Source organism: Anser anser (genome assembly GCF_964211835.1).
Source record: "Anser anser genome assembly, chromosome: 17".
NCBI classification, from domain to species: Eukaryota; Metazoa; Chordata; class Aves; order Anseriformes; family Anatidae; genus Anser; species Anser anser.
In genome coordinates, this window is record NC_139738.1 from 1,105,767 (window position 1) to 1,127,685 (window position 21,919).

The 21,919-nt window shown below is 52.3% G+C and overlaps 1 protein-coding gene and 1 long non-coding RNA gene across 7 annotated transcripts; one reads left to right on the forward strand and one right to left on the reverse strand.

Moving 5' to 3' along the window:
• The first annotated feature begins 6,892 nt into the window (after positions 1-6,892).
• Positions 6,893-21,891, forward strand: LOC310882998 (UPF0688 protein C1orf174). 4 transcript variants are annotated; one of them, XM_083802596.1, is made up of 3 exons: positions 6,893-6,967; positions 20,240-20,740; positions 21,528-21,891. In XM_083802596.1, exons 1-3 carry the CDS (start codon positions 6,908-6,910, stop codon positions 21,633-21,635), a joined length of 669 nt encoding a protein of 222 aa, XP_083658722.1. In that variant the 5' UTR covers positions 6,893-6,907; the 3' UTR covers positions 21,636-21,891. The 4 variants fall into 4 exon arrangements, with proteins under 4 accessions (XP_083658722.1, XP_083658721.1, XP_083658720.1 ...); XM_083802595.1 differs by lacking the exon at positions 6,893-6,967 and adding an exon at positions 19,058-19,215; XM_083802594.1 differs by lacking the exon at positions 6,893-6,967 and adding an exon at positions 19,070-19,215 and having other exon boundaries at positions 20,259-20,740.
• Positions 15,512-18,916, reverse strand: LOC310883000. 3 transcript variants are annotated; one of them, XR_014573280.1, is made up of 2 exons: positions 18,303-18,916; positions 15,512-18,044 (listed from the first exon to the last, which is right to left on the reverse strand). It is a non-coding gene; the product is annotated as an uncharacterized lncRNA (long non-coding RNA). The 3 variants fall into 3 exon arrangements; XR_014573281.1 differs by having other exon boundaries at positions 15,512-18,071; XR_014573282.1 differs by having other exon boundaries at positions 15,512-18,209.
• Positions 21,892-21,919: the final 28 nt, after the last annotated feature.

A 21,919-nucleotide genomic window follows, 5' to 3' on the forward strand; every position in this document is an offset into this window, starting at 1 on the left:
TAGCGCCGCTGTCACACACGACACCCTCTCCAGGACTCTTCCCACTCCTACAACAAGGAAGCGTTGCTGAAAATGTGTTTGCTTTCCATTTTAAAATAGAAACCCCAAAGTGTGAAGCAAAACTTGCTTCACAAACCAGGAACATAAACGCTGAATTCGTGAGCCACACATGATTCTGAATTACCGAGCAGACAGCCCCATAAATCTCCAGACTTAGACCTTAAAAAGTGATCAGGGATATTAAAACAAAGTAGATTTGAAAGATATGCAGAGTCCAATATTATTTAAAGCCTCATAAGCCAGTAATAACACTTTAAAATCCATCCTAAATCTTACCAGGAGCAAGGGAGGGTCTGTTTGACACCGGGAGCCGATGAGCTGCGTTTTATGTCTTGTGAACAAAGTGTGTTAAGGAAACAAAGAGACGAGCGCGGAGAAGTACTGGGGTGGAGATGGGAGGGCACGGGACCAGGACCACTGCCCACCCCGTGCCGGCCACCTCTGTAAGCCAGCAGCCCGAGGAAGGAGCGCTCCCAGCCCTGTCAGCTCTTTCCTGCCGATTCCCCCTCCCCTGCAGCCGATGCTCGCAGGGCCCATTACCCGTAAATGAGCTGGGGTTTTAATTTCTCCTGCCCGTTCCCATCTCGCAGGAACAAAACTTGTTTGCGCAGAGCACGAGGAGACTCAGAGGAGCTCTCTGGCTGTGGCTGCTGCAAAGCACGGGGAGGAGAGCGCAGCCCCGTGTTCATGCTGTCCGTCCCTTGCTGTCTGTCCGATGCCATCACAGCCTTCCCGGGGCAGCTGCTGCCTCTGGTCAGCTCTGCACGAGGTTCACGGCAGCCTCGGTGCTCCTCTTGGCTGGCCAGCATCTACCAGCTGGATCCTTCTTCTAAAGCAGGGCCTGTGGGCTGCGAACAGCGCAGCAAACTCACACGCAGGCAGTCCTTTCCGGGGAAAAAATCCGTTTCCCCACTCCGCAGCTACCTGCATGGGGTGCAGCAGAAGGCAGCACGCCTCTGTGAGCAGGGCCGCGCTTGGGGAGAGGAGATTCTGATCTCCTTCAGCAGCATCTGCTCCGAGATTGCGCTGCGCCCTGTCTTCTGCAGGACGTGGTCCGTTCTAAACCTCCTGCCCTTTCCCAGCGGACCTGTCTGGCCCCGTGTCCACGCGGAGATAGGGGACATCAGCTGGGGGTGGAAGCAATGCAAGTGCATCGTCTGCCCTCCCTGAGAGCTGGTCACCTTTCCCCCCGGTGACCGAGGACAATAACCCCTCGCGCCACCACTCCTGCCCGTGGCACCCATGGGTGCTGCTCCGCCAGGCAAGAACCGGCCGGTGGGCGCAGGATGCGGCACGGAGCCAGCCCGGCGGCTGTCAGCATCCTCAGCACCACGAATCGCTCGTCACAACGTGGGCTGGAGATGGGAGATCTGTTTTTCCTGGTTAATAAGGTTTATTTTTGTTCCAAATGAATAATACATGATTAGTGTCAAAATAAATTACAGTCCTTCCATTATAAACCACTTTGCTGTTCTGTATATTCTCCTCTCCCTGTCTTTCTGCTTCTTTCAACTATCTTTCTTTCCCTTCTGCTGCTTCTCCCTCTTTAAAGCCCCTTCTTCCTCCTGTCACTGTTACACCATTCATTTTCACAGCAGCAGAACAGAATATAAATTTGATGCCTTAGGGCTCAGCAAAGTTAAGAGCATGTTGCATTAGGAAGTGCACTGATTGGTCTAAATTATGTAAGAGCAAACCAAAGCGCTTGGGAATTCGCTCATTTGATATAAACAATAATAATATAAAAATCTAAACACCGGCGTTCCTCAGCTGTGCTTGGTCCCCAGGTTGGGAGGGAAAGCCGCCCCCAGTGCCTGCCCCGGTCTCAGTCCTGCCGGGTGCCGGGGCCACGAGGTTCAAGTGCACGCACAACTGTGACGGCCTCCTTGAAGCGTGCCCCAGTTCCATCCTTCGTCCACCTCCGCCGTTCTTTGCCTGCTGTTCTGAATGCAGAAAGCCCATCTGGAGCCAACACCCCCCGGGCTCGGGCAGCAGCTCGCTGCCTAGCGCTCCTCCCGGTCTTCTGAAAGCATCAGGGAGCAAACAGGCGGGTGGGGTTATAAAAACCACCCCTCGAAGAAAGCCGAGAGCTGGTGGTGGTGCTGGTGGTGGAGCATGGCCAGCTCCAATGTGCATGATTTAGCAGAAAATACTGTATTTCAGGATCCTTCCTAAGACGCCTTGAGAAGGTGACTCAGGTGAAGTGCTGCAGGCTTTGAGGCTGCATTGCTGCATTGCTTTCTACCGCTGAAGAGCAAAATGGCCGTGTTCTTCTTTATTCCGTCATTAGAAAGAGAAGCTGCTTCGTAAAATATTTATATTTCTAAAAATAATTGATTTCCTTTTAAGACCCTTGAAGTGAAACCTTACTATGGTGTAAGTGTTGTCTGGGTCATATTCTAAAGAGTAAAAACCATAATGAAGCAGCTAGTGTGAGCCACTTCACAGGGAAGACCGATAGCTTTATTTAATTACTTTACACAATACAGACTTTGCTTCTCAGCCTCAACAATGAGAAATCCTCCGTGCCTTCCCAGGGAGGCTCGAGGCTTTCCCCGCTGGGGCTGCGAGCGGCGTGGGGCTGAGCAGTGTGCCTGCACGGCTTCGTGTCCTCTGCAAAAGGATCTAAGGTAGCGCATCAGAGACCCCCCCAGCAAAACAAAAGGCCCCTCGACATTTTGTGATGTTTCTCCAGCTTTAAGCCATGGTTTGCACAGAGCCAAGGGCACGGTGAGGATTACAGCCCATGTGAGAGCTGCAACACACAAACCTTCAAATACCAACGTTTGCTCTGGAAGCAAAGTGCCCGCAGGTGTGGGCAGGCTGAGCACAAACCTTTCACCTAATATTTCTCTGAGTAGTTGTGCCAGGGAGGTTGCCCTTGTTTTTTGTCAATCGTAAAACAAGGCGTGTCTTGGTCTCCCCTGAAAGAGAAAGGTTGGATAACCCCCAGGGAACAGCATGAGCCTTGTGCAGGTTCGTCGCCCCACTGGGAGGCTGCAGAGGTGCTCTCCAGGGTCCCTTTAGCCTGCTTTAGCCCCACGTGCTGATTCCTTGATGAACCTCCTGCAGGTCATGCACATATCCCAGCCGCCTGGTTTGCAGGCGTGGAGCTTCTGCCTTCATGAGGTGCAAGCCCGACCAGGAAATATCTCCCGGTTTGATCCGTGCCTACAGCTGAGCTATTCGCATGGTGGGATTTACACAGGCAGGAGCAAATTGGACACCTGCACTGGGAAAGCTGAGTTAAAGACAAAATAAAAATCAACCCCCAATTGTTTAGAAACGGCTCTGCTATTATGCATCAAGGGCATTGTCTGCAGCGAGACAATTTGTTTTCAGCGTCCTCAAGATGCCACAGGAGAAAGGCAGCAACATCTTTCTCAAATTCTTGTCAATTGTTCGAGAGGTCTTTAACAAACACTGGCGGCATGTACATACAAATCTTGCAAATTCCAGCATGCCTGAGCTTTGCTGCCTAATAATGAGGCCTTAACAACACATTAAGGGATGAGCGTTGAAGCCCCGTGCCCTGTTTGACATGCAGCCCTTGCAGCCACGGGTGTTGAGCCAGATGGTTTTGCCGGCCTCAGGTGGCCACGGACACGGCTGCGGTGGCCGAATGCCACAAAGGGAGCCTTGGGAATGAGATGGGAGGCTCCTGGGGGTGCGTCCCCTCCCTCAGCCTGCTGCTGGGCTTGGCAGGGTGCTCGGCGTGGTGGCTGGCACCGCTGGGGATGCTGCGTGTGCGCCCGGACAGCGCGCACAGGGCGATGCTGCAGCAGCCAGGCTGCGGCTGAACCGGGGCAAACTGAAAGGCTAAGCTGGACCACGGCGCCATGAATTCTTAATTCCTCTGCCCAGGCTGCTTGGAGAGAAATGTTAGTTACGGAGTCTTGCTCAGGAGAAATAAAACGTGAGCACAAAGAGCCGAGGCCACGAGCGTGGGGTTCCCCGCACCGCGGCGGGCTGCAGGGTCCCGCAGCAGGGGCTGGGGTCCTCGGGGTGCTGTGCTGCCGACCCGCAGCAGCTCCACCTGGCTGCATGTGTGCCCTGCAGCTGGGACCCTCACCCCCCTTCTAATCGTGCCTCAAAAGCGGAACGACTGCAGGGAACCGTGTAAGAGTAAACGGGGAGCTGGTTCGGCAGGGAAAGGGGCAGCCGCGAGGCTGGGAGACGGGGCCACGGCGGGGTGGGAGGCTGCTGGTGTCGTGAGGCTGTGCACGCTGATTATTGCACTTCATTACCTTAATTCTGCATCTTAGATCCTGCCGCTAATAGCGCGAAACATTATTGAACTGGAAATGTCACTTAATTATTTTTAAAAAAAAACAAGCTCTGGAAGGTCAAGTGGGTGGAAACAGCAGTGAACGCGGGCCGTGCTGCTGGTCCTTCGGCAGCAAGTGTGTCCTCTGCTCTCAGGGCCAGTTGGCTGTGACGTGGGCCGGCCACTGGGCTACAAATTACTCGTGTCCTCTGTGACCGTTGTCAAGAAACTGTAAGCCCTTCTGCTCCTGAAGGGGCCTACGGCTAGCTGTAATGACCTGTTTCTATTCACGCGTTCGTCATAGAGATTATTAATTAATGTTTTATTGTGTTTTTTTTTTTTTTTAATCATCTGTACTAATTTTAGGAGGGATTTCGGCGATATTGTGGCATTAAGCGCAAATAACCTGGAACGAAGGGATTGTTTCTGCGGACGCTGGTATTAATGCCTCTCCTGAAGCGCTCGGCAGCCGGGGGGGGAGGCATTAGCTGTCCCATTACGCGGCGTTACACAAACGGCGCGTGGTGCTCGTGGAGGGGATTTAATGGCTTGGTGCAATAACAGCCTAAAAGCTGGCAAGGGTAAGATAATGGACTGTAAAAAATATATGTTTATTGACACTTTCCCTCATTGTTTGGCTTCTGCGGAGCTGACTCTCGGCGAGGCTGCTCTGGGCAGAGTCACACACCCCGGCTGGCAACGGTGCAGTTGGGATGCTGGAGCTGGCATGGCCCCAGCCCCGAGCCCCTTCCTCTGCCCCTGCCCAGGCAGACCCCGCCGGTGGACACCGGGCAGAGGTGGCAGAGGCAGCCAGAGGTGCCCCCATCAGCCTTCCCCCACGGTGTGCAGGCTTTGAAGGTAAGCTCGGGGAGGAGGCTGGTGTCGCCGTCTGTCCCCAGGTCCTCGGAGCCGGCTGATCATCTCGCTGACACAACGCAGAGCCCTTCCAGAGAAACACTGCCGCAGGCTAAGAAATAAAATCCCCACTAAAGAAGCCACGAACTGGAATTATATCATCTCTCCTCACACAGTGAGATGGCACGACTCGGCCCCTGAAGATGCATTTCTCAGGGATATTCAGCATATTTTCAATATTCGCACCTGGGCTGCATCCCGGGGAGACGCAGGGCTCTGCCCGCAGGGCGGTTGTGCCAGCGGCTCCTTGCAGCGCCGGCCAGGCCAGCAGGAGCAGAGCTGTGCTTCACGGGCACGTGCCCCCCGGCTGCATTTTGTGCCTTTATGTCTTGTAAAAGCACTGGAGCAGCGAGCGTTTTAGGGCCTGTCCCCAACCCAACACTGAGACGTCGGCAGCCGGGGAGCGATGCTGCACATGAGGGACTGCTCTTCTGGACGGGGGCTGCAGGGCAAAACCCCCTCCGGAGAGGGGCACTGAGCTGCAGGAGGTGCTTTCTGTGCCTGATGAACCTAACTGCGCTGTGACCCGACACTGGGCACGGCCTTGTTTGGCTTCAGCTTCTAAACACAGGGTTAGAAGAGGGAAAAAACGTTCGGCTGCTTCTCCCACGATAGCAGCAGGATGAGGAGAGGCTCCTCCGGCTGCGACACCCGCGCCGTGCAGCAGGACGGGCTGGCACCGCCTGCGGTGCTCGCTCTGCCCTCAGCTCCGCTATCTGCCCGTGCAAACAAAACGTTAGCAAGTGTTTTCTCACTCTCGGGATGATTCCAGATTTAATTTTTAATGCCATTGATTTCCTCGGATCCTACACATTTGCGTGCTGTGATTTGCCTGGAACGTGCCCAGCTGCGCGTGCCGGACAGGAGCGCACACGGCAGCGAGCCGGGGGCCGGCAGCCTCGGGAGCTGTTGTGTGAAAACAACCCGGGGGTGGGAGGCACCTGCGGGAACCCCAGGCAGTTAGTCACACGGCTCCTGGGATAATTCTTCTGCTTGGAATCTCATGCACGGATAATTATTACCCTCTTAATTTCATTGCTCAGTATTGTGATAGGTAGCTTCACCTCTCCGTTTCTCCCATACAAAACTCTCATTAGCGTTCTCTGCGGTGAGATTATTCCCCACCTGAAGGGACTGAGCCAGGTGCAGGCTGGTGCATGCACCCACGATGCTGTCGCTGCCCTTGTGCCGCTGCTGCCCGCCGGGGGGTACCCGCAGCAGGGGGCTGCCACCACGGCTCCTGCTCCAGACCACACGGAGCTGTTCGCCTCGTGCTGCTAGTCATAAAAAAAAAAATAAAAAAAAATAGAAAGACAAAAAGGGAAACTTCCACTTAGCCTTTCTTATGGTCCGTAAAATGCTGCTGGAGGCAGAGACAGCTGCCGATAAAAAAAGTTGCAGTTTGTAAGGAGAAGTTACGGCGGTCGCAGGGGGTGGCTGCTCCTGCACAAGCTGGTGAAGCCCCCCCTGCTTCCCGGAGCGCCGTGTGCCCGCGGGGCTGGGTATCTCAGGACAGGACCAGCAACAGGCCCATCACGGGGGGCAGGAGAGGGTTAAAGGAGGCACCAGGACGGCCTAATTACCCTCAGGAGCAAGGTTACAAAAGGCTGCAGGTGGGAGCAGGGCTCGGAGAGCTGCTTTTCCCAGCCTGGAGGATGAGGGTGGATGGTGCTGGTGGCGTGGGGGCTGGAAGGATGGGACTGCTGCCTGCGGGGTGTTTTGGAGGTGAGTCTGGGGGGGAGGCGGTGGCCACAACCTGCTGGGGGATGCTCCGTCACCTGGGTTTGGTTCTTGGAGGCTCCCCGCGCCTCCTCGTCCCTGGCAGAGGGGGAGGCATGAGGAGGGAGGGGGCCCAGGGAAGGGCAATTTGCAGCTGCACCTTGGGGCTGGGGGTGCTGCGGGCATTCCCCGTGCAAAAATCAAGGACCTGGTCCCTCAGCGCCGTGCCTGTGGCCCCGGCAGCAGGGTGGGACGCCTCTCCTCGCCTTCCTGGGACGTGGCCGGGTAGGATGTGGGGCACCGCGGCCACCTCGGGGTCACCACGGCCCCTTGATGATGCTCGTGGTGATGCTCGCAGAGGGCTGACACAACTGCTTAACAGCAGGGTTTAAAAAAAAAAAGAGTTGCCATGGTAACTGCCAGGCATTCTTTTAGCATACCGGTATGGGCCGCGCCAGCACTGTGCAGCCGGCGTCCTGCAGGGCAGCGGGCGGGTGTCTGGGGCTGTGCGTGCCCTTGCCTTATCCACCTGGTGCTGCAGAGGGTTCCCGAAATGTGGGGGCCAATTTCTACGCCTGGCCCTGAGGATCCAAGCAGCTCTGGCTCACACAACCGCCCTGCACGGGGCTCCGGGCAGCCGGGGTCTCGCTGAGGTGGCCGCTCAGCGCGCAGGGCTCCCAGCGCAGCCCAGCCCCTGCTGTGGTTCCTCCAGCAAATGCTTCTGCACCTCGCAGGGCCCCGAGGAGCTTGGCGGCAGTGTTTGTGCCCTGTTATGCTGGGCCCAGCTGCTGCACAGCGCCAAGAAGCCCGTGCAGGGCAGCGGCATCGCAGAGAGGTGCCTGCTCCTTTCTGCTCGCGTGCCGCCTCGGTGGCCTCGCTGCCAACTCCGTCTGGATCTCTGGTAGCAATAAAAGTGGTCCCTTGGCCGGTGGGGTTTTTGGCATTTCATCTCAGTTCCAAAATGAATAATTTATACGAGCCGTTACTGGAGCCCAGAGTTAAACAATAAATGTTCCATGCGAACATGGTCACATATTTCAATGTTAATATCTCTCCAGTGAGTTTCCCTGGCAGGCCAAGGCAGAACAGGACTGCCACATTGCTTATTTACGTAAAATATCATAAACTCACTTTCGTTTGCATTTCCAAAGTGCCATTAGGGTGATTGGAGCATGAGAGCCCAACCAGTTGACTGCAGCTTTTGGTCCAGGGTGGGTGATGGCTCGTGGGGCCCCAAGGGAAGCTGAGGGCAGAAGGTTTTGGCAGTCGGGAGCACGGAGCCCGCTGGGTGAGCACCTGGGTGCGGGAGGCAGCGTCTGGGCTTCCAGAGCCCGGCCTCGTGTTTTGCTTTGTGTAGCAGAGACTTTAACACCAATTGCATCTGAGAGCCTTCTTGCTGGGAAGGGTGGAAAAACAAAACGTGATCCAGCAGCCTGTCGAGGTTTTCTCCTTGCTTTTGGTATTTAAAAGCCTTTCAGAAAAGCCTACAGGGGTTCACCCGTGTTCTCCGTGTGCCGGTACCCAGTCAGGCCCTGGTTATGCACAGTGCCTGCAGCTCCAGCTCGGGGGGGATGGACCAAACCCATCTCAAAATGGCTGTGCCCACCACACGTGTGTTCTCGCTTCTTCCTTCCAAGCCATTTGCTGCTTAGAAGATTTTCACCTATCAGTTTCAGTTCCCCTTCCAGAAATTGCATATCCCTTAAACGGACTTGAATGTAATGATGCAAATGCAGGAAGCAGGTAATTAGTCTCTGGAGGCTAGACTCGAGATTCAAGCAATGAAATCATTTCGGGTGGATACAATTCAGCCTAAATCAGAAAGACAGAAATCCCTGAAGAGCAGGCTGCTTTGGGGAGGGGTGGGGTGTGGGCGATGCTCCTGGAGAATCAGGTCCTCAAGTCCTCTGCCACCAGCACCGGGACAGGGAAGGGGACAGCGTGCAAGTGTCCCTCAGGTGACGGCTCGCTGGTGTTTCACCCGGTGGAGAAGAGGCTCCAGCAAGGTCAGGAGTGTGCGCCTTGTGCTCCTCAGCATCCCCTCAGAAAGCACCGACGGGCCTCAGCTCGGCAGTGCTGTGCCTGCCCGGACCCAGCTGTCGGGCTCCCGCACAGGCTGGCGCTGCTCTCTGCCACTCTCCACAGCAGCAGAGGCAGCAGACAGGCGGCTTTAAGACAGGCAGAAATGATCTCGGGGTTGTTGCTTTGTGCACGGCGTTGTCTTCAGCTGACTTTGCTGCTGGGGCTCTCTGATGTTCCTGGTGTGCTTTGGGGCTCCCTGAAGCTCCAGGTTGTGCAGCCACAGGTCTCAGGGATGGAGAGGAGGGGGTGGTCCCTGGCAGCCGGGATGCCCATTGACACGTCTTCTGCTTTGCTCTGCTCCAAAACGCAGAAAGGATTTTCCAGACATCTGTGCCTGCCGGTAAAACCTCCTAGCTTCATCATTTTAAGCATGTTTTCATCTGTTTCTCTTCTGCCCCTGCAAACTGCACCTGGTGCAGCTCGGGGCTTGCCTTGCTCACGCGACCAGGAGCGTGCAGCACGCTGGCAGGGCCCAGGGAGTGACAGCTCCGAGCGTCGTGGATGAGCTCAACAGGAGAGTTTCTGAGGAAAGGCAGTGAGGGTTGGTTGGGGAAAATTAATTGAACTTATATGACAAATACTTGCAGACCTAGAGCAAGTGCATATATACCTGGAAGAATCGTCTCAGAGAGAGCCTATTGTGGCTGCTGTCACTCGTTCTGCTCCTTTTTCATATCTTTTTCTCTTGAAATTGATATGAGCTGGGGAGATGGTGAAAGAGGAGTTCATTTTATCCAAAAGAAAACTCGGAGGCACCTGGTCTATTTGGGAATATCTCCACAGGCCGTCATTGTCTGGCCGTGCTGCTGTCTGGGCAAATTTAGCACATAGCCAGTGGGCTGCTGCAACAGGAGTGCTGTGATTTCAGGAGAGCTATAAATTTATATTCCCCTGTAATTGCAACGGCACACCTCAGTGCTGTTGCCGTAGCAAGAAAATGGTTCTCCCCAATGCACTGGGGACTTGGCAAAGATGCTGGCACGAACGGGATAATGAATGTTAGATAACTTGTGTTGTTTCACAGACTGAGCTTAAATATTGAAAGAGCAACATCCCTGTATCAGAGAGGGGCTTAAAATTATCTTAAATCTGAGGCATGTTTTCCTCTCCGCACACAGGGATTTGCATGGGGACCTCACTTCAGCGTTAATGGGATTTGTGAGTTTGGAACATATCCTAATGTGCCGTCTCCCTGGTATCTCTTGTCTAAGTAAAACAAGTTTGAATTTTTCATCTTAATTGCAGACCTGCGATCTGGAATAGGCATTCTTGTACTGAGAAGCATCCGCTTTCAGATGCGTTCTTCGGGGTATGTAACGACAGGCGTGTCCCTGCTCTCTGCTGTCTGCACGCTGCCCGTGGGGACCCGGCTGTGTCCCAGCAGCACTTTGCATTTCAGTGCTTGCTTCAGCCAGCCAGAAAATCCCCAAATGCGGGGTGACTCCGGCGAGACCCCTGCATGGACGAGCCCAAGCACGGTGTTCAGCGAAGCAGCATTGCCGCTCACTGCTCCCGGGCCAGCCTGCGGCCACCTGGGACGCTTTGGCAATTCCCTGTGCTCACTGGGGCTTGGCTCCCCTGCCCTTAAAATTGGGTTTCTGGTGTGGGCTATGGCTGTTACCCTCTAACTGTAGGAGCACTCTAAAGTTGCTACTGCAGTGGAATAAAAAGTTATCTCCAACCCTGCAGGGATTTGGCAAAGATGCTGGCACCAGAATAGTTTGTAATGAGCTTTAAGACACATTAATGAAGAGAAGTATAATTATTATTATGGAGTTCAATTACAGCCCCTGGATTACAAATATTCTCCCACAATCCCTCAAGAAAGAAATGCATCCTGTCTCTGCAATTAAATAAACTGCATATCAAGGGGAAGGAGGAGGATTAAACTACAGAAGGAAAAATAGCTTCAGCAGGAGGCTGGTGGCCCCTCTCTCCCTCCTGGCCAGCTATCCGTGCCTAGAGGAGGCGGCCCCGCTCTGCCCAGCGTGTTACCTTTACAAGTGTTCGTCGTGAGACGGGTGGCTGGCCTCCTTCCAAAGCCTGAGCATCTGTACTGCTGCAGCTGCCACGTTACTGAATCTAATAAACTCCGTCCTGAAATATTTATGGAAGTGCACACCTGTACTTTTCTGCTTCCCGGAGATGCAACCTAGGCAGTTCTTCAGGGGATTTTCCTTCCCCGGCCGTTAAGCATAGAGGCAAAATTGAAGGATTCGCATGTTTCCTACCAAGGAGCATGACCGAAGGCACGAAGCGGCGAGAAATGTGCAGGCAGAGCACGGCCGCGGGTCAAGTGCTGGGGAAGCGGCACATCGAGCACACGGAGCTTACGGAGCTTGGCCCCGGCCACGCAGCGGAAACATCGAGCAGAGGTAAAAACACGTTCCCTGGGGAGTGACAAGGTCCAGGGGCTGGAAGAGCTGCTAATGTGCATTCGGGCTTGTTGGCCAGCGATGTTTGTCCCTGGAGAGCTTTGAGAAAAGGAGGAGAAGCCAGTGCTTCCCTGAGGGCTGGCCAGGGGCAATGAGGGGCGTCTGATGTCTCCTGTTTGCAGCAAGAAGTCTGTGATGGGGAGGATCAGCCCCACATGGGTGTTTTGGTGTCAGGGTCAGGCTCCCATGCAGGGCAGCTCTGCAGGCATTGGGGTGGCGGGGATGAGCGTTCCCCAGGGCGCAGCGTGGAGCAGCGCGGGACGCCCCAAACTGGTCAGAACTGGGATGACGGTGCAGCTCTGCCATTTGCTGCTTTTAACCCTCACATCCACCCTGAAAAAACTTTGGATGTTGAAATGTGCTGAGTTAAGCACGGCAGCAGAAGCCCCTGGTCGCGTTGTGGGCGTTCCTCCGCAGGACCTAAAGAAGTGACAGCGAGCTTCAGCAGCCACATGGGAGCACAAGGAGAGCTGGGGTGGCACCGGTGAGCCGAGCTGCCTCGCACGGCCCTGCCTGGTGACTTGGTTCCTTCCCCTGGCAAGCAGGATGGCAGAATTACAGCCCCAGGGGTCGCACAGCTTCTCCTTAAACACCGCTCTTGTCTGCAGGGTCGTCTCTGGAAATGATGGAGCTACCGCTTGTTTAAATTCTCTCAGAACCCGATATCAGAAGGCACTTCTTGTGCAGCCTGATTATTGTTTAATCTTTCCTGCCTAACCTGGTTTACACACTGCTTCAGTGCTGCCTTTTGATCACGCGGGCTGTAGGAAACTTGTTTGTGCTGTGAACCCTATGGCTTTGTTCCCGCAAGTGTGCTAACCGTGGGGAAACTTTTGTCCAAACAGCCTCTAATTCCCCAAAGGTAGAGAGCTGCCAGCTTTGCTTTCTAGTCGAAATGACAGCACGGAATATGTGGTGTTATTCCTCTGCTCATGGGTGGTTTCCTATTCAGGCATCCTCACATCAAACCCAGTTGTCAGAAGGACGTCCGCAGCGTGCCGGCGCTGCTGCTGGCTGCGTGGCGGGTACCCAAGGGGTGGACGTTTTGGCTGAGGACAACCAGCCAGGTCGCCCAGGGAAGGAGACGGTGCACGCAGGGCGGTGTCTGGGTGCTTGCTGTCTCCTTACGGCGTGCAGGTGTGAGGGTGGCAAGGCACAACCCTCACAAGGCGGGAGGTGACGTGTGCGCTGTGACGGCGCGTAGCGGAGCTGCTCCTGGAGAGCTGCTCCCAAAGAGAACGCAGGAGACCCGCCGGCGAGCTCCTAATGGAGGTGGTGGAGGTGTGCTTGCCACGTAGAAAATATTTAAACAGATTGTAATGAGGGCCTGGCTTCATTACTGGAGCCTTGTAGGGCTGATAACTGAATCGTTCCTGCTGCACTTAAATCCCCCGTTGGAATGGATGCATGAGCGCGCTGCACTCGAGGGCACCGCAGCAGTTGTCTTAGCGTGAATCTTGCCAATGGAACAATATTGCTTGCTGTTGCATGAACGGAACATGTCTCCTCTGATTGTTTTTCCCTGCTCTTTTGAGATAGATGCTGTCTGAGGAGCCCCATTGGTAGAAGGTCTTTTCTGAGGTGCAGAAGCAGCTTTTTACATAAAATCTCTGGTATCAGTACTGGAAGGGGAAAAAAAAATAAAAACCCTTTAAGTGCTTTGCAGGTGAAGCTTGCTCCTTTTCTGCAAGAAGTTGGTAAGACTTGGCAAGAGACTGACCTCGGTGGCCCATTCCATGGTCCCTCTCTAGGGTGTTTCAGCTGTAATTATCCTTTTTTAATTTGGGGAGCTATTGAACTGCAGCAATATTCCCCAAGTAGCTTAAACTGCCACTCCTGTAAGATACCAGGGAAAAAAGATGTCTCTCAATGAAAACGCTGATAGTTTTTTTCCTCTGATAAGCCCTGGCCCAGCACCTCTGCTTGGACCTGCTCTGTCCTTGGGGATACCGCTCATCTGCCCAGCAACTGGTGATTCGTGAGAGCCAGGCAAGAAATTGTTGAGGTTTTATAACTTCATGTATTGAATTATCACAAGTGACAAAATGAACACGAGTTAATTCCATGACAGAGACACAGAGTATATCTCTGCACAGCAATCATTTCAGAGGCAAATAGAAACGTCTGTAGACTCGGGGCTGCAAGACTTGCCAGCACCCTGGCAGGAGCTGTGCTATCGATTCCCAGGGCAACGCTTCAGGACAGGGCTTTGTGGGCATGCGGGCATCGCTCGGCTAAAAGGCAAGGCTCGTCTCAAGCTGGGTTCAAAAGGAAGCGCTCGTGTGTTAAGATCAGGTAAAACGCTGTAAAATCAGAATGTGAAATATCCTGGCAGCCTTCCACGTCCAGGCTCTTTAGATTTCCCTGTGCTGGGGGGTGATGAACGTGGTCCCGAGAGCCTGCGTGTGCTGAGAGGCAGGCTCCAAACCCGACAAATGCTCAGCTGGGGGCGGCTGCCCCTCGCCCCCCGCTTGCAGCAGGCTCCTTGCTTCCCTGCGCTGCTGCCGGGGCTGTCCTGGGCCTGGGGACACCGTGGAGCGGAGCAGTCCCCAGCGGGATCACACAGCGACACGCTTTTCCAGCAGCTGCAGGCTGCCCCGTGCTACTTCTCTGTGGCTAGCAGGGACTTGACAAATTCTGATGGGAGCAGAAAGCGCTCGCTGCTACCTGCAGACGACAGAGGCAAGAAGATAATTTGTTTGCATCCCAAAAGTGGTCCCTGCAGGCAGATTCTGAGGCAGGTTTCCAACCATCTCCCTTCGGAGACGCCAAGCAGGCTTTAAAAATCCTTTATATTTTTAGCAGCAACATAATATCGGTGGAAATTTAATAAACTTCACCATCAAATATTTATCCCATTACAGTGGCTTAAGTAATTTAAGCTGCTGAAATCAACACAGTGTTTTTATTTTTAATGAGCCTTCTGTAAAACAGCCTCTTCTGTCACTGTCAGGTGTGCGTGGAAGAGAGGTATGTTTACTCGGAGCACTTTTAATCTCCCCAAAGAAACAGCGTTAAATAATGTAGAGCGTTTACCAAAACGCTGCCTGTCACTGGTAGAGAACCTGCGTAGGGCTCAGCAAGTTCGGTGCTTAGGGTGGAGGAAGAGGAGGCTTCCTGCTTTGTGACCGCTGCCCAGGCAGCTCGGGCAGCACTTTCTGAGCAGGGTGGGCTCCCAGTGGGGTTTCTGTTTGGGATGCAGGAGCCGGCAGCCCCTGCCCAGGCTCTCCTCCAGCCCCCGGGGCTGCCGTCCCTGTACACCCATCCCTCCACGGAGGCTCTTTGGGGTGGCCGTGCGCTGGGATGAACGTGGGGAAAGCTGCCACGAGCACGCACGGAGGATTTGCTGGGGTAAGGGTTGGACTAGATGATCTTAGAGGCCTTTTCCAACCTGAATGACTCTGATGCTTTCGGGAGGGGAGGCAAGCCTGAGCTGTGCCACCTCTGCACCATCCGCAGGTTTGCGTGAGAGCTGCCTTCACCCCCTTCCCCCTAATAAAGCAGTGCAACGGTGACTAAGCAAAGAAATGATGCTGGGAGTGCCTTGGGCTTGTGTTTTGGGCTGAACGCAGCGGGGTTGCTCCCACGGACGGCCGGCCAGGGCAGCTGGTGGGTACCTGCGGGCAGCGAGGGGCTGGAGGAGGTGGTGAGGCTGCTCTGATCCCGGCTGGGAGCAGCGGGCACCGGGGCTGCCGTGTCACCTCCCAGCCCCTTTGGGGTTGAGCTGCTCCCACGTAACGCTCCCGACCCGATTTTAACGCGGCGCTCGGGCTGCCCGCCGCTCTGCGGGGTGCGGAGAGGGCAGCACAAAAAGGGGAGAGGGAAAAGCGAGAGGTTTCCCAGGTGCGATGTGATGCAGCCTCCACACCTTGGGGATGAGTGCGGCCTCCTGCGAGGGAGGGCAGCTGCCCGGGGCCGGGGCCGGGGCCGGGGCCGGGGCCGGGAGCTGCTTTTCCCCCGGCCGCGCTGCATCTCCGGTGTAACAGTGACCCCCAGTGTCCGCAGCCGCCTCCCCCAGCTCTTAGCGGGATGGCAAACCCTGCAACCAACCTTTCTGAAAAAAAATAAATAAAATAAAGTGTTGGAAAGAGAACGCCTGTTTGCACGACTGCTGTTAAGCAGCTATTAGATGGAGACAGGAAAAAAACCCCTGTAAGCTGTTGTTCGGCTCTGTAGCAGCAGCGCTGCGTTGCCGCAGCCCTTGTAATCAGCCAGGCTCCTGGAGCAATGGTAATGATTTGGTCTCAGTGGGATGTTCTGTGCTGGGAGAGATTTACTCGGGTTTTGTGAAACGCTTTAAAAAAATCAACGTTGCTTAAAGCAGTTAAAGCCCTTGGAAGGGGAGGAAGCCTTGGGCAGATCAGGTGCCCTGAATTCGTGGGCTGGTGTTTGCTGAGTGCCTTGGGAAGGGTTTGCCACATAACCTCTAGAGATAGTTACAAAAACCAGGTATTTGCATCAGAACTGGGGAGGATCTTATTGCCAGCCCTGGTTGGGATCTGGCATCCGCGGCTGTACGAGCGGCAGGGAGGGCAGCGTGGCGCAGCTCCTCTGCCAGCCCAGCACCACAGCTACCCCGCTGCAGGCTGCTTCTCTGGATTCTCAGCTATCCCTTCAGGTTTTTCATTAAAGTAATGAATTTCACAATTCTTCTTTGCTGCTCTTTCGCGCAAAGCCAATGTACTCTGCTCAGTTGTATTAATTTCTTCAGATTCTAGCATGCCATATTTGGCTCTCGATAAGGTATTAGAAAGAAATCCAAAATAAGGCTCAAAGAGAGGTTTTTCATCTGGCATGCACAAAATTTAATTGTGTCATCAGTTCCCTGTTGTTGCTCTGTCTGGGCTCTCTAGTTCACGGTGTGAACATTCCTTGGTAGTTAATATGAAGGTTTTATCTGGGTTTGAGTGGTGCAAAGGTACTCCAGATAGCACTGCCCTGGGCAGCCGGTGTCGGAGGACTGCAGACTCGCCTGAATGTTTCAGTTCCAGCTAGTTCTATCAACTCATCAGCAATTCTTCCAGGAGACAGTGGCTCTGGCAGCCCAAAATCAGCAGTTCAGTATTCAGTCGTTACCTGAGTTGGCATGACAACATCGTGGCAGCGCGACTGGAAGGAACGGTGGCGAAAGGGCTGTCTCCAAAGCCCCAGCTAGACTAATTCATCCTGCCAGAGCTGGCTCTGCGAGGAGGCGCTGAGCGCAGGAGGATGCTGCAGCCCAGGTCTCCCTATCCCGGCTACGAGGCGGGGGAACCTCATTCAGCTTTTTCCCCAGGTGCCGTTAATGAAGAAGAATGCAGCCACCTGAGCTAAAAATAACTTTTCCATAGCAGGAAAAGACCAGTCCGCGCTCCTGCTGGATGCTTGGTTAGTTTGATAGATCTCTCATTCAACAGTTCACAGCCATTGTGTTTACAGGCAACATTATTTTTGGCTGCCGTCCCCAGCATGTCACCAATGTTTAACCAAATGAACTTGGAGGATTATAACAGACAGGGACACTGGTGGAAGTGACAGGCACAGAGACAAGTGCTGCAAGAAGCTAATTTACACATCGAGTTTCACAGCCTGACCCTCCCTTCCTGCACAATAAGCTCATCAGCTGCTGCTTTACACCCGCCAGCCAGCTTTCATAAAAATGAGGGAGATCACAAAATCTCCTTTTTTTTTTTTTGGTCTGCCTGCTTAGACAACAGATTCTAATAAAAAGCACTTTATAATATTGTTGAGACTAAGTCCTCTTTTCTGTGGAAATGTGAATTTAATGTAAATAGTTTGTGCTGCTCTGATTCTCTTTAAGGGCTTCTTGGCTGCTAGCAGTCTCTGTGCAGTCTTTCAAGTCACTCAGGAGACAATGCTGTTGAGATGTGGACTGATCTTGGAGGGGGTCTCCATTCTTGCTGCCTCTCCTGGGATGCTCTCTGCACTGTGTGATGGATGTTTTCTCAGAGAGGGATCAGCTGTATTTCAGAAAATGCAACATCTGCAGTTGTGAAATTGCCATCATTTTCTCATGAAGTAAGGTTATTGTTGGGGAGAGAATGCAGTGACCAGAATACAAGAGCTCTGCAAAAAGCCCTGGCATTCTGGATGTGTGTGTGCAAGGTGCTGCATCCCCTCACTCCCTGGTGAGCCTGGCACCCAGAAAGATAGAGGGGAAAGACATCCCTTGTAGAAAGCATCTCGGTGCTCTATTTCTGGCATGTGTTATTTCGCTGTCAGAGAGAAGAATTTTAAAAGGAGAATAGAAGACTGGATCCATATCTGGGCAGAGGTGCAAGGGTTAGTCCCGGGTGCTGCCTGCTGTATGGCTGTGTCCGTGCTGGGCCACCGAAGCATGCCAGGCTGCAGAGGGCTGAGCCACCACTGCCCTTGTCGCTCTAATATGCATGTCAACTTTACAAAGCAGCGTAAAGAATGAGAAATGCAAAGTGTTATGGAAAGAATTTATTAAAATCCTCAAAATTCTTTTTTTCTTACTATTTTCAGTTCATGGGGGGAATTAAAGCAGCAACCAAGTTTTCCAGCAACAGAAATGCTGCTCTGCAGCCAGCTCCAGTCCTCTTCTGTTTACGAGACAATATAAGTTTTCACTGTATAATAAAAACAATCATCTGTATTCTTTGGCTGCAAGCAACAACACTGTGAGAGAGTGGAGCAAGACTTGATGCTTTTGGAGGAGAATATGAATTATCTTAGCCGCAGAACAAAGCGCAGAAGACCCCTAAGCACTAAGTGAAATTGCAAAACAACATATCAGGAATGTCTCTGAACCTCAGCAGCTTAACTGGGAGACATTCTGGTTTTGAGAAAAAATGTCTTACCTGAATATTCTCAGAGGTACATTGTTGCCACATTTCTGAGATTCAAATTGTCGCTCATGTTTTTTAAGGGCAGGTTGCACGGACAAGAATTTTGTCTGCTGACTTGGATTGAGGAGCACAGGAAACATCCTCAAGCCTTAGAGAATTGTGGTATGGATCTGAAATGAGTGAAAATGTTAAAGGCTTGCAATAAATAAATAAATAAATAAATAAATAAATAAATAAGGTCCAGGAGGACCCTGCCTGCAGCAGCGTTGGACCTTCGATTCCCTGCAGCGGGTGAGCATCCTACCTCGCCTCCCCCAGTAAAATGAGTGAAGATAATTACATACTTAAATCTAGGTGTCTCGCTGCTTTGCTACACAGAAATTCATCTGCTATCGTCAGAGTCCTTGAAGTTAAAGAGGGATTTGAGTTACTAACATAATTTGTTCCCTGAGGGCTGTGGAAGCGAACCGAGAGGCATATCTGAATAATAAGTCCCCAACCGCACATCTTAAAACCGAAGCTAGTGCCGTTCCAGATGCAAGACACTGGCAAGTGCAAGACCTGAAATGTTTATAACCCACACAGCCAGCGGGCACAACTCGTTGTTTTTCCCAGGCAGCAGCCCACCGGGGAGGAGCGGGGCGCCAGCTCCTCGGTTTTGGTGTGCCAAAGGCCAGTTTTAACACCACCCTGACTGGGGGTAAAGCCGGGGGCAGCGTTGAGCCGCGTACCGTGGTGGTGACCCCCCCCCATACCGGCCCGGAGCCCCCCTCCCTCCGCCCCGGGGGCCGCCCGAGGCCGGGGCCCGGCCCCAAAATGGCGGCCGCGGCCTCATGCCCCCTCCCCCAAGATGGCGGCTGGAGGCCCGGCGGGGCGGGCGGGAGCCGGGGCTTCGCGTGGGGCCGGCCGCGGGAGGAGCCGCCAGGTGAGGGGCGCTGCGGGCCCGGGGCGCGGGGGGAGCCTCCGGGGCGGCCTCTGGATGCCGGCCGTGCCTCCCTGCGCCCGCTCGGGGAGACCTTGGCCCTCCTGGCGGCGTTCGGTGGTGTGGCTCCGGCTGGCGAGCGGTTCCTACAGATGTAGTTTGCCTTGCACTTTGTAAAATAACTTAATTTTCCACGTGGTTTCGTGGGTTGTAACCGTTCGGGCAGTTCTGTGCAATTAATGGTTAGTGAAATAGCCCCTCAATCCCCTGTGCAAGTTGTTAATTGTAAGGAAATATCGACCCCTTCCCTGCCATCGCTGCCGCTCGCTCCTGTGCGTGGTGTGGGCTGTGTGAACGTACAGCGTGGTGTACACGGCTGCTCTGCGAACCGTGGCTTCCAAAAGACTTAAAATCTGCCCTAGGAACTGCAGGGAGACTAATTATAAACAGCTGCCAGCTGAGTGACACTGTGTCAGATTTACCCACAGAGCTTACGTGAACGCTTCACCTTTCCCACCTTTATTAAACGTGTGTGCAAAAATACAGTGCCTGAGTAGGGCTGTGTGCTACAGAGTTAATTTTTGTATTCATAATTAATTGTTTGAAATACTGTGGAACGAGTCTGTGCAGTGTGCTGTTACCCAGCCAGCAGGCTCTGCCAGCAGATGGTAGTTCGTTCTGTTACGCTCATTATGATCTATAGCGTCCCTAAGAAAACATGAAGATGGTGATTAGCCACGTCCTGCACTAGTTTACGCTTTGAGAGGATTTCTGTTGGTGATGAGCTATACATTGTGGTCTAGTGTAACCTATCTGCTCCTCTTTTTTACATGCATTTTCTAGTAATTATTTTGCTGAGTGTTGCAGGTTTGAATCGGGCTGCAGCTCCTTGACAAACACTGGCTGCTCACCTGATGGAGCCATTCAGTTTCACATCTAGCCTTGCAACTAATGAGATCTGGTGATTTATTTATTTAGTTAGGTTTTTTTTTTTGATAGCTTCACGATCTGATTTTTCTTCTAACAGTCTTCTTCACTCAAAGCAGCTGACAGACAACCCTCAAAGAGGCTAAAATGTGAAAACAACAGTCTAGTAAAATCAGAACTAGAAGGTCGTACGTGTGGGACTGGGAACCTTGCAGTGAGGAAAGCAGCACCGAAAACATCTGCTGAGGATTCACATTCAGAAGATTCAGGAGACTGTAATATAATTCAACAGAAAAAAGGTGAAAGCATTCCAGAGACTAGTGAAGAGAGACAGGAAAAGGAGCATAATGTTTCTTTGAAGCCATTTGCAGAGAAATCAAGTAGTGCTCCTTCAAAAACAGAAAGCAATGAAAATCTGCAAAATCATGTCAGCAGTGAAGAGGAGAGCAGCTGTGAGACTGTACTTTCAGATGAGTCTAGCTTGAAGGATGGAGATGTCCCAAAGAAACCAACGGAACAAGATAACAGTGCTTTCTTGGATGAAGACAGTAACCAGCCAATGCCTGTGGACAGGTTCTTTGGAAACATTGACTTTATACAGGTAAGATGGTGAAAGTCTGTTCACTTTTTATAGACTCAGTTCTGTTCTGTTTCAATATTAGTCTCAAAATTGTCGGCAAGCTTGACCAGTGTTGGTAGTCGGATGAAGAAATATCCCCGTCCACCAAATGGAAAGATTTGTCTCTGTCAGAGACAAGCCGAGTTTATTTCAGATGCAAAATCCTTCTTGGTTAGATTTTATTACTCCAGTTCTCTAAGGTAGCCTTTTTACTCACAAAGATATACATAGCTCTATTATGGTGGAAGAATGTTATCCTTTCGAAACAGTTTTTCATTGGTCACTGGTTCCTAACTATGAATATTTTAATTCTTTGGGATGGAAATTGGTTTATGGCCATCTCTGCTTTTGGAATGCTCAGGGTAAATTTGAATCTCTGGTCTGCATTTAACATTATAAACTTTTGGACAAATGATGCTTTCATCTTTCAGGTGTTTAATGAGGATTGGTGTTTAGTGGGAGACAACTTATGGTTTAGTGGGTGTACTAAGGATTCATTTGTAGAGCGCTTAACCCTCTCTGAATCCTTTTCAAGACTGCAGAAGGAATTCCAGCCCTCACTTTGACCGTGAGCCTTGGCTGATTCAGACAGGCTCCCCTCCAAGCTAGTATGCTTTAGCTAAGGGTTTAATTGGATGCCACCACTTCCAAGTGAAGAGGTGTGTGTTAATGCCTCGTGTATCGGTGTGGAAGAATGGGAACTGCTGGAGATGTAGGAGGTCTGCTATTTGCAGCAACTTGACGTAATGATTTTACTGTTTTCTTAAAGGATCAGCCAGCAGTTGCACTCCCAAGCACAACAGTGAGCAGGCGGGAATTCAGAAGGGTACATTTCATTGCAAAGGAAGATGAGGAGGAGGAAGAGGATGTTCTCTAGCAAGAAACTGTAAAACAAAAGAAACCTTTTTTCTTTCTGACGGTGTAATGGTGGTTGGCTGTATCACTAGCATGATTTGTCAGCGTTTGCCTTTTCTTAAAACAGAGAACAGGTATAGTTTGTTTCTCTGGAATTGTCAGATGCAGTGTTCTCCCACAATTTTCTGGGGCAGAGTTTGAATTTTCAGTGAATTCAAAATAAATTATGATTTATCATTTTATCACTAGTACTTATAATAAAGCACGGAAAACACAAATTTTTATTATTTTGTTATAAACTTGAGT